We start from the raw sequence: 14,069 nt of genomic DNA on the forward strand, positions 1-14,069 counted from the left end.
ATGTGGTGTGGCACAGCCAGTGTGAGGAGTCCAAAACCTCTCTGGTGACAGGTGGTGGGAGGGACGGGTCTGGGTCAGTGCCACAAGCCAGCATGAGGTCAGGGCTGCAAGTCCCTGTGCCTTCAGCACTGGTGTCCCACGGCTTCGTGCAACCATCACCCCACAGGCTGAGTCTGGACAGCAGTGTGTCTGTCTGCTCTCTCTCCTCCTGATAGATCCCTTTCTCCACCTCTACAATCCTGCAGCCCGGTAGAACACTTTTGCTGGGGGGACCTGAGATTTTTGTGAGGTGAAATGTAGGAACTGCATCCCTTTGGAGAGGCTGTTCCTCTCCTTGTGCTTTGCTTCCTCTGCAATCTGCACACTGTCAGGGCTTGTTCCATGTTATGGAAATGGTACAAAACAGCTGTGGAGACCTGGAAGCAAGTGAAAAGTCCCCGTGCAAGTAGTGAAGGGTGTAATAAAATCATTTATTGCATTTTGTGCAGACAGGAGTCTAGAAAAATGAATACAGGTAAAGCAGTAAAGCAGTAACAGGGAGCATTCAACAGCTGAGGAGCCACTCCTCCATGAACACCTGCACAGAGAACACAGGGTCTGCACCGAGGCGGCCTAATGCACAACACTGAAACACACACAGAAATTAAATGCAAGCCTATTAGGGTTTTTTTTTTTTTGGTTTGCAACCTGTTTTATTTACAAGGTTTTAAACTTAATTGCATTGCTCTGCACATAGATTCTCTAAAACACAAAGCATTCTAGGTCACTACATGTCTATTGAAATATTGCACTCGAATAAAAGTCACTTGAATGGACAGAGAACATCTAGCTACAGTGATTAAAAGATTATTGAATGAACCGACTTTGTGATAACATTCATAACAAATATATTGCACATGTAGCACAGAAAGTGTTGTAACCAGCAGATCTCAGACCTTTCAGTCTTTCTGCTAGTTTTTAGTCCTGCTACACAGAGGAGGGTCTTGACTCTTCTAGTGCAACTCTTGCCCTTGTGCAGTCTCTTGTCCTCGTCCAGCCACAGACCAGCACCTGCCCAGGCTGGATGTTGCCTGTGCCTCCCGTCCCTGCTGCCCTGTGGCTTGCTGCCCGTGTTGCGTGGTGGCCACAGCAACCTGAGCTGCCCTCCACAGTGACCTGAGCTGCCCACTGCCGCTCAGAGGCCAGGACTGCTTGGCCCTCTTGCAGGAGGGACTGGAGCACGTGCCACCAGCGCTGTGTGCTGGCCCAGCACTCCCTGCCAGCTGTGGCCACGCTCCAGCCCACCCTCCCGTGGGTTGTGCTGCTCAGTGCTGCTCCAGCAGCAGCCTGCCTGTAAAACAAACTGGGGGGTCAAGACCTTCCTGTCTGGAACAAAAACCGGACTGTGTCTGCGCATGTGCCAAGGAGGAACTTGCATGTGTACCAGAGGAGGACACTGTCTTCACCACGGTGGAGCGGCAGAAGGGTGCTCCATGGGGAAACTGAACACTCACAGAGGCCAAACGTGCAGGGCTGGGTTTGTAAACTAACATGCAGTGCTGTCTGCTAAAACTGGCCCTCTCCAGCCGACGGCGAGGGGACACACTGTGGAAACCAGCTCCTGTCTTGCCACAGCCAAACTGCCTGGCAGGGGTGTGGGAGCAGCCCTGACTCTGTCCAGAGCTGTGCCCCTGCTCCTGCTGAAGGATGGGGAAGGACAATGCCTTTTTTCAGCAGTAGTGATGGAAAGGAATGGCCTTCCTACTCCCTGGGGGAGCCGGGACCGTGGCTTTGCCGTCAGGGTGGAAGTGATGCTGAGGGGAATGGGATCCACTGGTGATGCTGGGGGGATGAAGCGAACCTGTCAGAAGTGTGCCCTGGCTGCTCTCACCACTGCTCTGCAAATGTCATTCCTGCATGCCCTGTACCCGCAGCCAACAGAGGAGCCTCTCACCTGACGCTGTGAGGGTGGGTGCTGTCTGCAGGCTCAGCAGAGGCTGTGCATAACCTGTCCCTGCCCTCTGCCCTGCACCACGTGCCAGAGCAGGAGGGGACCATGCTCACTGCCTCAGGCGCAGCCAAGCTGCAATTAGAGGGCAACTGCAGGGAGTGAGTGGCATCTTGTGAAGAGGCAGAGCAGCTGGCAAGTGCTCGAGGCCCAACAACATGGTGCTAACACATGAGCTGTGTGGGCAGGCTGCTGTGCCTCCCCCGCTGCTGCTGAAGTGCCTCAAATAATTTTGGGAGGCTGGAAACAGCCCGTGAGCTTGTGTGTGGTGATATAAGGCCAGCTCCAAGGGGCAGAGCAGCTTAACACTGGCAAATGCTGGTTCCCATGGGCTGCCCTTCCCAAAACTAAAGGAACTTTACACTTGCAGACCCCTACCTGCTCTTCTCACAGCTCCTGGGCTGCTGAGGCAGCAGCAGGACCGGAAAGTGCTACCCTGTGCATCTGCAGCACTCATCAGCCCTGAGCTCCTGTGCTGAAGCCAGGTCTCAGCTCAGCCTGACAGTCCCCCTGTAAATGCTGAGCTCCCCATGCCTGTGGGACCTGCTTCCACAGCAGCGTCTGTGACACAGACCTGCAGCCACACAGGCCGCCGAGCTACCCTGGCAGAAAGTCTGGCTGTGACTGGGACTGCTCCTGGAGAGAAGGGAGGCACTTCGGGAGTGATGGAAATGTAGGAGCAAGGTATGAGCAGGCACAGATGTGCAGCTGGGGCTTGGTTTTGGTCTAGGAGTGTGTCCGAGTAGTATCTTACAACAACAACAAAAAAAAATCCAACATCAAAAAACCCACTGCTCTTTATCCAAGCATCCCCAAATAGCTTTGGCCTGGACCTGGAGTAAAGGAGCTCTGAAAGGGAGCAGGGGCTGGAGTGGCCGGTGCAGGGGGGTTTCCTGTTCTCAGGGAAGCAGGAGCCAAGGTTGGCAGGGGGTGGGGTGGGCAGGGAGCTGGGAGCAGTCAGGGCTGCCCGTGCCAGGCAGGAGACAGCTGCTGCCTGGATGGACACCCAGGGGATGCTGTAGCAGCACCCGCTCCCCCTGCCCCTGCTGCAGTGCAGAGCAGCACTGGGGAGCGTCTGAAGGGGCTGAGGGGGCGAGTGCTTCAGCACAGGGGCCCAGCTCTGGCCAGGGACAAAGTACTGCCCCAGGGCCCAGGCTGGCACAAAGCCGCCAGCGCTGCCAGGAGAGGGCAACTCTTAGCAGGCTGCACTTTGAGTGGAAGCTCAAATCTGCTGTGAAACAAGTTCAGAAAAGTGACTTCTTTTCCCTGAAAACTCTTAAGAAGCTAAATTGAGAAGAGAATAAACCTGCGACCTGGCCCTTTCCCAGGGGCTGCTGGTGGCCGGGGAAGGCTGCAGCCTCCACCACCACTCTGGAGCGCTCAGTGCGACGGATGGGCTCCTGGTTTGTGCAGGAGCAGCCCGGCTCAGCTCCCCGTCCCTGCGGCCTGGTGCTAGCAGAGCCCTGCATCTCTCAGAATAGATATAGATCTCTATATATAGACTTCATCTGGTTCTATTAACATAAATATGATCACTTTAAAAATACACGTACTGTATTATGTACACTATGTACATGGGGCTGGGGCGGGCGCCAGCGGCACCCTGCTGCCCTCGCACCGCTTCCTGCGTGGTTCCTGGAACCGTTCACATTTGTTAAAAGCGCCTCAGTTTCTCTTCTGTGAGAGATGCTGGGGGGGGGCGGGGGGGGGGGACGGCGGCGGGGGCGACCCTGCAGCTGCTGCCAAAGGTAAGAGGTGTTTGATCTGCCCCGGGGGGCTGACGGCTGTGGCGTGGCTAGAGCCGGGGCTGCCCTGGCCAGCCGGGTGAGGGAGTGTCAAGATGCTGGGAGGGCAGTGGGACCCCTACAGCCCCCCCCCCCTCCCTGTGACGTCTTGCTGGTCAGATCAGCAAACAGCCTTTGCATATGTTAAAAATACACACAGATCCAGACTGTCCTACAGCCCCCGGCAGCATCTGCGACTGCCTGGGGCCGCGGCCAGGGCTGGGTTAGCAGCAAAGCCCTGGGGAGCAGCAGGGAGTGCAGCAGGGCACAGGGGGGACCCAGACACATGTGCAGGTGCTGGGGCCAGCCGGACTGGCTGGTGCTGGGCCCTGAGAGCCCCCAGTTTAGTGCGGCGGGGGAGCAGGGTGGGGGTCCGGGACACCCCTGCGCCAGGCCAGAGCAGGCACTGGTGCCTCGGGGGTCCCCAGCACCCAGGCGGCTCCAGCGGCCGGGGAGAGGCCCCGGCTCACGCTGCACATGGCAGGGCGCCTGGCGGCTCCCGACACCGCAGCTCCGCACCGCGAGTCCCGCGCAAGCACCCGGACAGCGTCAGGGGAGAGAGAGCCCGGAGTCAGGCAGGGGGGACAGGGAGCACCCCCAGCCACCCTAGGTCAGAGCTCCTGCTCTCCCGGCCTTGCTGCGCTCCAGCACCTGACCCCGCACAGCCGCCCCCCACCCTCTGCCTCCTCCAAACCATCGTGCTGCATCTCCACAAGCTCAGCCCGCGGTCTCCAGAGACGACGGTGCGGAGGCAGCGGCGAGGTGGGGCTGTCCGGGCCCATGGCGGTGAGGGGCAGCGGGGGTGCAGCGCCGGGGGAGGCAGCCCCGGGCGCTGCTGCAGGTGGGGAGAGCAGCGTGCTGGGGCCTCTCTCTTCTCGCAGCGCCTCGCAGGGAGGCACGGGCGCGTCCAGCCGAGTCTGTGCAGGAGTAGCAGCACGGTGGGGCCAAGGTCCGTCTCGGCACAGCCGCCCTCCTGCCCGGCCAGGGGCTGCAGCGGCAATGCCGCGGCTGGCGGCGGGGCTGGCCCTGCCAGGGCGGGCGGTGGCGGCAGCGCCGAGCTCTGGTGCTCAGTCCGCGGTTCACTGTATATATTTATATATAAACAAGGACAGCAGTGCTGTGGTGTTGCAATGAGGAACAGCTGCTCTGGTGCTGGATGCTCCCGGAAGATCTGGTGCTGCAGTTCGAATGGAGAGATCAGGGGCACGGCCAAAGCCAGGAGAAGGTTCTGCGCACCGGCTGCCATCCGGCCTTCCCTCCTCCCCTCCGGGAGCGCGGTGCAAAGGGGTGGCGGGGCTCTCTCAGTGTGCAGACAAACCTCTCTCGCGCCATCTTTCAGGAGTAGATGGTGATGACCTCCCGGCCCCCACCACGCACCAGGAGCACTCTGTCCAGATGCTCCGTCAGCACCTCCAGGAACTCCATGTCTGTACAGCTGTCAAGGAGGACACACTTCACACTTGGGGAACATGGGGACAGCCCTGTGCCATCCCTGCCCAGCCCCAGCTGAGCCTGCAGCACTGACACCTCCACATCAGAGCCAGGAGCTGGTGGGGTCAGTCCCAAGCCAAGAGGCCAGGGAAGCCCACCCGTGCTGGTGCTGTGTGATGGGGATGGTGACTGAACCAGCAGATGGCTGAGCCCCACAGACCTCTACCCAGCCCCCTGTCATGTGCCACTGCACTCACGGGTGTCGGTGCAATATCATGTGGTCCCACCACCCATCACGTGCCAGAGGGGCAGGCTGGTGCCAATGACAGCTGCTGGACCCAGCCAGGAACAGGAGGTATGGGGGGGGTCCAAGCTCAAGAACTGACCTGTACCACTTGTCACTCGCCTAAAAGACCCACTAGTTTTGGGGAAGACATGGCCCCTGGTCCCCCTGGCATAGAGGGATTTTGCTGACTGGCCCCACAGGAAGGATACAGTTCTCATCCCCTTTCCGGTTACGGGGAGGCCCTGGCATGTTCAGCAGGACCAGCTTGGCATCCTGGGACTTCTTCACAATCACCTCATTGAGCCTCACAGCCGTGTGCATCCTCCGCACGTTGGACTGGTTCCTGTGGGCGACAGCACGTGTGGGCACGGGACAGGCACAGTCAGCCTCCAGCCCACACCGGGCCCAAGGGGTCACAGGGCCTCCTGCCCTCGGGCAGTACAGGCTGGGCTGCAGCACAAACTCGGGGTGCAGCAAGCTTTGCCAGGCACTGCGCTGGTGACTCTGAGCCTGCACCGGTGGCCGCGAGCCGAAGGGCCACGCACGGTGCCCACGGGCAGTGGCAACCACGGCTGCTCGAGGCCAGGCCGCGGGGGACTGAGCAGGAGCAGACAGCACGAGTGTCACCGTGGGTGCCTGAGCCCAGGCTTGCAGGGAGCTGCTGGCAGCATAGCAGGGCAGATGAGCGTGGTGCGGGCAGTGCACGGTGCACGGGGCTGGCAGCCAGAGCCGCCACGCGCTGCCCGGGTGAAGTGTCTGGCACTGCAGCTGTCACAGCTCACTGAGCCGCCCTCCTGCACAGGGGCAACCCCAATGGCTCCCATCATGCTGCCCCATGAGCACAACCCAGCTCCCTCCATCCCAGCCCCGGCACCCAGCCAAACCCAGACTTACAGGTTCTCCCACTCCCTGCCAGGAGCATGATGGGGTCGGAGAGAAAGGGAGAGAGAAAGAGAGAGAGGAAGAGAAATGTGGTGAACACTAGGTGGGCACCCCCACTACCCGCAGCACACCCAGCCTGGGCACCCCATCCCTTGCCAGCACAGTTCTACACAAAGACCCCTCCCCACTTGCCCCCAGCCCCTCTGCAAGGGTGAGCTCAGAGCACCCAGGCTGCCTGACCACTCCTCAGGGCAAGGATCGAGCTTGTGCTGCCAAGGCCCTGCCTGCGCCCGCCTGGCTGGGGCAAGCAGGGACAGCCAGGATCATAGGGCATGGGTGGGACAAGGTGGCAGCATGGGGGGCCGTACGGCTTCATGCTGAAGAAGTCTTTGATGCCCTCAGGGCTGACAGGGCTCTTGCTCTTGTTCTTCTCAGCAACGGATTTCTCCTTGGTCCAGGTGAGATGCACCTTCTCAGGCGCTGCCTCCACCTCATCACCAGGAGACTGAGAGCTGCTGGAGAAGGTGGTGGCATTCTTGTCATGGATTAGTTGGACCTGCAGAGGAAAGAGAGGAATGGTGGGCAGGGCCTGGGCCTAGCTACCTGCCTGACCGTGTCTTGGTACAACCCCTCACCTCCTCCTCTGGCTTCTCCTCGCCGTCAGCAGCCTGCTCCTCGGGGACGTTCAGGCGCAGGCGTGTGTTGGCCGGGTTCTTGCGCCGGATGGAGCCACGGGACTCATCTGTGATGCTCTGGATCTGTGTGGGAGGGGTCAGCCAAGGGAGTTGGGCACAAGAGGGCTTGGCTGGGCAGAGCCTAGCCTGAAGCCCAGTTCTCCATCAGGATGAGCACACAGAGCTGCAGGGCAGCTAGGTTCAAATCAGAGCCACCACAGGGGTCAGAGCCCACCCAGCCTGTCCTGCAGCCTCACCTCCCGCTCCCGCTCATTCTTGGTGAGGTGCATTTGTTTGAGGATCTGGGAACGCTGCTCCATCACCAGCGTCTTCTCATAGGTGTAAGCAGAGATGTCACTCTCGTGCTGTGGGGGGAACAGAAGAAATTTGGAGCAGGGTAAGCTGTACCAACTGCTCCCAGCTTGGCCCAGCATGTCCCCATGGTGGTGTGTCCCCCCATGGTGCTGTGTGCCCCACGTCAGGCTCTGTCTGGCTCTCCCATGCACAACATCCCTGCTGTGCACGTGCCCCGTCCCAGTACTCACCATCTCCACCACCTCCACCTCTGCGGTGATGCGCAGGTGGTACAGGAACGTGGTCAGGTCCTTCTTCATCTGGATGCTGTTGTCATCCATCTGTGCCACCGTGAAGATGCGCATCTTGCACTTACGCCACACCTGCAAGGGATGGGGGAGGCTTGGGCACGGCTCGACAGGGACGGCCGCAGCCCAAGCCCCAGCCCCGCACTGCAGGGCCCAGCGCTGCGGGGCCCAGCCTACCTTGTGCTGCCGCAGGAGGAAGGGCAGCAGCATCAGCATCCCCCCATCGTGGACAATCCACCAGACGTCGATGTGGCCCTCCGAGAACCGCTCCTGGTTGCCCGGAAACATGGCAACATTCTTGGCCACCAGCAAGGCCAGATGCCCAGCTGTGGTCTCTCGCACCAACTCTGGGAGGGGAAGGGCCACGTCAGCCAGGGCAGCTTGCAGCCCCCCAAGCCCGGCAGTGCCCACCCTCCACGGTGCCTACCAATGAAGTTCCTCCAGGTCTGGTGGTCCTCCTTCTGGCGCCAGCTGCGGGGCCAGCCCACCAGCACTGTGTTGTGCTGCAGTCCCCCCAGCCCGCTGGACTGGATGAGGTGGGACATGCCATCCCGCAGGTTAGAGGAGATCACCACCTGACAAAAGCCCTTCACCTTCTCTGCTTCCATCAGGCGCCGGATGGACTGCAAGGGAGAAGGAAGTCAGAGATCCCAGGGCCTCGGGGACAGGCATGGATCACGGGCACAGCAGCTGCCGGGCACAGCAGCTGCCGGGCACAGCAGTGACCCAACCCAGGCCAAATGAGGTACAGGGTGCAGGATGTGTGGTACAGGTCCTCGCAGGGTGCCTGGGTCTCCGTGCCCCATGGCAGGCCAGTGGCTCCGGGCCAGGGGGTGATACCCAGCAGTGCACAGAGCTGGCACACAGCTCTGCACCATGCAGAGTGGAGGGTGTCCTTGTGCCAGGGCTCTGACAGGTGGCAGAGCAGCAATTAGAGTTATTTACTCAGAGAAATTATAACATGTCTGCATGGGAGAGAAACTGTTTGCTTCCGAGGGCTTAATCTCATTAATGTGCCGCCCCGCGGGTGCGGGGGGTGGGGAGTGCTCTCACTCTGGCGGGGAAAGGCTCATCTCCCACCTTGCCTGGCACCAGCGCCACACAGACTGTGGCAAGGGTTGAGGCTGAGGAGTCTGCTCAGCCCAGCCCCTGGCTGGGCACTGTGCTGTGCTGTGACGTGCCATGCTGTGCTAAGTCCTGCAGCAGCTGGCCAAGACTGGGACCAGTGCTTGGCTGGTGCCAGCATCTCTGTGTCTTGGAGGGGGAGTCCAGAGGTCCCTGTGGTATGGTGAGCATCAGTGAAGCATGGAGTCCTCAGGCTCTGCCTAATGCCACTCAAAAGCTCTCCAGGTCATCCTGGGGCCACCAGCCCTGGCCATGAGGCAGAAACAACCCTGGGGTCCTGGGGACCGGGAACACCTACTGCTGGCACAGCCTGTCCCAGTGCATGCAGCTCTCACCTCCTCCGCTCTCTGCGCCTGAGGATGGTTGTCCAGGAAGGTCCCTTCTAACACAGAGGCCACGATAGTGAGGCCCTTCCCAGCCTTGAGCTGCGACGTGAAGGACAGGAGCTGCGGGTGTACCACATTCTGCTCCTGATCCCCACGGACCAGGACCAGCAGCTGCGGCCTGGAAGGAGGGTCCTGCAGTCAGTGCCCGCACCCAGCTTGTCCCTGCCCCAGAACCTCCAGATCCCCATCTCCCTGCCCTGCCTTACCTCCAGTTTTTGGTGTGTGGGGGCCCTTCCTCCAACCGCAGCAGGGCATAGCGGGCTGCGCTCAGGGACAGGCCCCGGATCCCATCACCCCACTCCTTCTCCGCCCTGCAGGAACCAGCAGCACATAAGGGATGCCCATGGCTCTGGCCACAGAGCACCATGCTGGCACCCTGCAGCATCCTGGGACAAGCAGCCTGGGGAGCCGAGCAGCCACACTGAGAGGCCATGCGGCCACGGGGGGCTGGCCAGGACCTGCGGCGCCGTGGCCTCCCTTACCCGCGGTACTCGATGTATTTGTAGATGAGGCCAGCAATCAGCATGGCCACCAGTGCGTAGTACCAGGAACAGATGAACATCAGCGCCAGGCACAGGCTCATGCCCAGGAAGGACAGGGTCCTGCAGAGGTCACAGAGGTGTCAGCATGCCCTGGGACCCCCACACCGGGGTGTCCCTGTGCTGTCCCATCCCACTCAGCTCACCAGTGGTAGTAGCGGAAGCGGGGCCGCCAGTTGGGCGTCCGCAGCAGCGTTTGCACCGCACACGCCAGGTTGACAAACATGTAGCACATGAGGAAGAACCTGCAAGAGAGAGCAGGGGGCTGAGTGGGTGCACTGTGTGGGACTGAAGTCTCCACACCTCCTGTCCCCGGGGTGGCCAATGCTGGAGCAGGCCCCGCTGATGGACAGAGAAGCAGTGCCATGGACAAACCAAGCCTCAATGCTGGCCAAGATGTGACCCCAGAGTTCCTGCAGGGCCCCCTCTTCCCAGGCAGGGGCCAGGGCAGCAGGTGCGTTCCTCCCTCCCCCCGAGGAGCAGAGACCCACACACGCCACCCGCTGCTTGTGAAGGTGCGGGTCGACAGCACGCTGCCTACATGGAGAGGATGGGAGCCACCTCGTCCAGGGAGGCGATCAGGATCCCGATCTCGCAGATGCAGGCTGTGAGCAGCAGGGCCCATGTTGGCTCCCCGTTAGCTTTGCCATGGCCAAAGACCTGGAAGAGGGGGGAGAGGGGCGTGTCAGGCTCTGCGGTGCTCTGTAGCCCTGGGCAAGGGTACTCAGTGCAGCCTGATGAGACTGGACCCTCCCATATACCCAGCCCCGGCAGGAGCAGGGACTGGGAACACTGGGTGCCGTGAGCTGGCACATGTCCCATTGGAATCTGCCAGGGCAGCAGTCCCAGGGCTGGCTCCTGCTGACAGTTCAGTCCCCTTCCCGGCAGATCCTGTGGCTCTCCCCACACCCAGCACAGCAGCCCCTGTACCCCCAGCCGGGACGAGCCCCAGCTCACAGCCTGGCCACAGCCAGCACAGGGTCGGGCACCCTGTGCTTGGGACGGACACGCAGCCGGGGGACAGTGGCCCCTCCTGTGGCTGCGGGGACCAGGGAGGGGGCCGGGGGCGCGTGTCCGGACGCATTAGAGGGTGCGGGCGGCGCGAGCGAGAGCTCGGGCTGGGGCTGGCAAGGAGAAGGAGGGAGGATAAAATTAGCCCGCTCTTCCCTGGGGGGAGCTGTCGGGTTGGATTTGGAGAGATGAGGTTGTGGGAACGCGTCTTCAGAGAGCAGATAAAATATGAAGCGGCACGGCAGCGGGGGGGAGGGAATTCTGACCTTTTCCGACACTCTCCTCCTACCGATACCGCAGCCAGAGCCACCACGGCCGCCCACCGCCGTGCCGGTGCCGGCGGGATGAGGGCGGGGAAATGGGGCTGCTCTGGCACCGACGGTGCCGGGGAGGAGGCAGGGTGGGGTCCCACCGGTCTCTCTCTGCAGCCAGAGTGCGCGCTCAGGGTGAGGAAGCACCGGACTCAGGGGTCACCTACCCTGAGGAAGGGTACGATCCCATCCCTGGAGATGGCCTGCAGGAGGCGGGGGGCTCCGGTGAGACTCTGCAACCCAGCCCCACAGGTGGAGAAGAACGAGCCAATGACAATGACCCACGGGGACGGCCACGCCAGGGTGCCAACCACCAGGTTCCCGTTGACAGCCTCACCAAACCTGCGGGGCATCAGCATCACCTGCGGTTCTGTCCCATGACCGAGCACCAGCACCACAGCGGCACAACCCAGCCCCTCACAACAGCACCACTCTGGGGGGATGTGACACAACTGGGATGTTGTCTCAAGGGGTGAGCAATGGAGCAGGCTCAGAGGTTGCCAGGGGTCTGTCCTCATCCCTGTACCCGTTATCATGGCAAAAGATAAAGGCAGGCGTGGGACAGGAGTCCTTGTCCCTGTGCCAGGGGGGGCAATGATGATGCAGTTGGATCCTGTTTGTGTTGGTGCTGGCGACCCAGAAGTGTCACCTGCCACGTGCGGTGAGCACGGCTGCCCCAGATAGGCAGGAGCACAGGCAGCCCTGCCTGTTGACAAACAAGTGGCTGCCTGCAGCACAGGAGTGGGAGGAATGCAGCAAACATGGATGGTTGGGGTGCACACAAGCCCCCAGTGCCTGTTACAAGCTCCAGCCCCCCTGCTCAGTGACACCCACGAGCCCCCCAATGCCCCCATGCCTGCCCAGTGTGTCCTGGTTGCAGCCTTCCCCACACCTCTGCCTGCCCCTGGGGCTGCCCCTGCCCCAGCCTGTTCCGGGGGGCTGACCGACTCTCCTCATGCCCCCCATGGCCTTGGGACACTCACTTGTCACGCAGGACGACGCCCTCGATGCATGCTCCAAAGAGAACAACAGAGCTGATATCTGCCAGGTAGTCAAGGAGAGCCAGGAGGATGCAGAGTCCTGCCTGCCCCGCCAGTGGGTGCTGGGACCCTGTCCCAGCCCAGTGAAGCACCCGAGCTGATCTGCCCTGCAGAGCCCACCCACTCTCAGCCCCACAGCCCAGGCTCAGGCAAGCCCTGAAGGATACAGACCGCAGAGGTGGTGGCAATGGCCAGGATGGTGCCCGTGGGGATGGACTTCTGGGCATCCCGCAGGTCTCCAGAGCGGTTGGACCCAGCCATGATGCCTGGGGAAAGAGGGGATGGTGTCAGGGGAAGCAGACCTACATCCCATACCCGTCCCAGACACCCTCATGCCAGGCACCGTGTGAGCCCTGGGCACAGCAGGGCACGGCTCGGTGTGCACCAGGATGGGAAGCAGCCATGATAGGCAGCGGAGAAGGTGCTGCTGCGGCTTGGGGTACCCAGCCTGCTCTTCTCATCCCCCCCAGCAATTCCCCCCCCCCAACCCAAACCGCAGTCTGAGGCCACTCAAGGATTAGGCTCAAAAGCCCTCAAGTGCCTCGTCTCATTAGCCCTTAATTAGCTCAAGCAGGGACGGTGGCTGCCGCAGGGGCAGGGACAGGGTCCAGCCCCGACGTTGCTCTGGGAGGGCAGGAGGTCACGCAGGGACACGGCTGCACAGGCGTGTTCAACACAGCCCGAGGCATGACCCGTGCTCCGGCCGCAGCAGCAGCCGGGGCAGGACCCCACAGCCCGCGGCACCGGGGGACAGGAGTCCTGCAGAAACCGGCACCTGCTGGTGAACGGGCAGCGGCAGGGAGGGCGGCGGAGGCTGAGCGGCTGCCGGGGACCCCGCAGCGCCGGACCCTCCAGCGCTCGCCATGCCCGGGGCAACCCGGGGGCTCCCGCCGGCCTTGTCCCCGGCGGAGCTGCAGGGGAGCCCCGAAGGCTGCGCCCCGCTCGGCTCCGCAGCGGGACTGGGGCGGGGGGGGGGGGCTCCTCTGCCCCCGGAGAGCTAAAAATACCGAGGCGGCGGGACGTCAGCGCGCACCGGGCGGCACCGTCAGATCTGGAGCGCGGGCGGCTGCGTGGGAGGCGATGGCGACCAGCCGCCCCCGCGACGCCGCTGTCACCGCCGCACCCACCGCGGGGGTGGCACACGCGGGGCTCCGCGGAGCACGCCCGGCGGCACGTGCCCGGTGTGCCCGCGGCACGGAGCGGGGCCGGCGGCGACTCCCACCTGTGACTGAGGGGAAGTAGATGCCGACGAGCAGGGTGAAGTAGGACGTCATGTCGCTGAAGACGTAGGGCTGGTCCATGTCCACTGGGGTGTCGGGGGAGCTCACTGAGGGCAGCCCCCGCTTCTCCACGATCACGCCCTTGGTCAGGTATGAGCTCCAGAGGTTCTCTGTGAGGAGGGAGGAGGCTGGGCGGTGACGCCGGCATGAGATGCCCGCAAGCCCCCATGCCCAGCACAGCATCCCCACCCCAAAGGGATGGAGCCGGGGGTCTCTGGTTCTCCCACCCCTTCCCCGGCCTCACTGAGCAGCCGGCTCAGCCAGCAGACGGGGCCACAGGCATGCAGAGGGTGAGGATGGCAGCACAGGTGGGCAACCAGAGCAGGTTCATACTGCTGCTGGCAGCGTCCCCACAAGATACTGGAGCAGCTGACATGGGATTGCAGTAGCAAATAATTAAGAGGGTAATATAATTAATGCTGATCAACACAGGTTTAAGGGAAGTGGATCGTGTCAAAGTAACTTGATAATGTTTTTGATGGGATTATGAGTGCGGGGCTGATGTAACAGGCTTAGCGTCCCTCCGTGTGCTGCTTTGGCCGCAGATCGCAGGGAGAAACTGGAGCAGTGGAGAGCAGCCAGCACTGGGCAGGGCGGGCAGAGGCAACTGCCCTTGGCACGTCACTGCTGGGGGGCTGCAGAGAGGAGCAGCCAGCCCTCAGCCCCCGGCACTGAGTCCCCTTCATGGCTGCTCACAGGTGACAGATGGGGCTCACAATCCCTATTGCTCT

General features: G+C 62.0%; 1 protein-coding gene across 3 annotated transcripts in view; it reads right to left on the reverse strand.

Moving 5' to 3' along the window:
• Positions 1–449: 449 nt before the first annotated feature.
• Positions 450–14,069, reverse strand: part of SLC12A5 (solute carrier family 12 member 5) — a 31,445-nt gene continuing 17,825 nt past the window's right edge. For 2 of the 3 annotated variants that reach the window (XM_053993046.1, XM_053993044.1), the window contains exons 9-26: positions 13,281–13,448; positions 12,226–12,324; positions 12,002–12,059; positions 11,186–11,360; positions 10,238–10,356; positions 9,843–9,941; positions 9,640–9,759; positions 9,364–9,468; positions 9,107–9,275; positions 8,074–8,269; positions 7,824–7,993; positions 7,590–7,721; positions 7,302–7,409; positions 7,006–7,128; positions 6,739–6,926; positions 6,383–6,397; positions 5,698–5,831; positions 450–5,198 (exon numbers count right to left, since the gene is read on the reverse strand). In XM_053993046.1, the coding sequence (XP_053849021.1) occupies positions 5,107–5,198; positions 5,698–5,831; positions 6,383–6,397; positions 6,739–6,926; positions 7,006–7,128; positions 7,302–7,409; positions 7,590–7,721; positions 7,824–7,993; positions 8,074–8,269; positions 9,107–9,275; positions 9,364–9,468; positions 9,640–9,759; positions 9,843–9,941; positions 10,238–10,356; positions 11,186–11,360; positions 12,002–12,059; positions 12,226–12,324; positions 13,281–13,448 (2,270 nt within the window). In that variant the 3' untranslated portion in view covers positions 450–5,106. The remainder of the gene's footprint in view (positions 5,199–5,697; positions 5,832–6,382; positions 6,398–6,738; positions 6,927–7,005; positions 7,129–7,301; positions 7,410–7,589; positions 7,722–7,823; positions 7,994–8,073; positions 8,270–9,106; positions 9,276–9,363; positions 9,469–9,639; positions 9,760–9,842; positions 9,942–10,237; positions 10,357–11,185; positions 11,361–12,001; positions 12,060–12,225; positions 12,325–13,280; positions 13,449–14,069) is intronic. The other variant, XM_053993045.1, reaches the window with a different exon arrangement.

This window comes from Vidua macroura, chromosome 17, assembly GCF_024509145.1.
Source record: "Vidua macroura isolate BioBank_ID:100142 chromosome 17, ASM2450914v1, whole genome shotgun sequence".
NCBI lineage: Eukaryota > Metazoa > Chordata > Aves > Passeriformes > Viduidae > Vidua > Vidua macroura.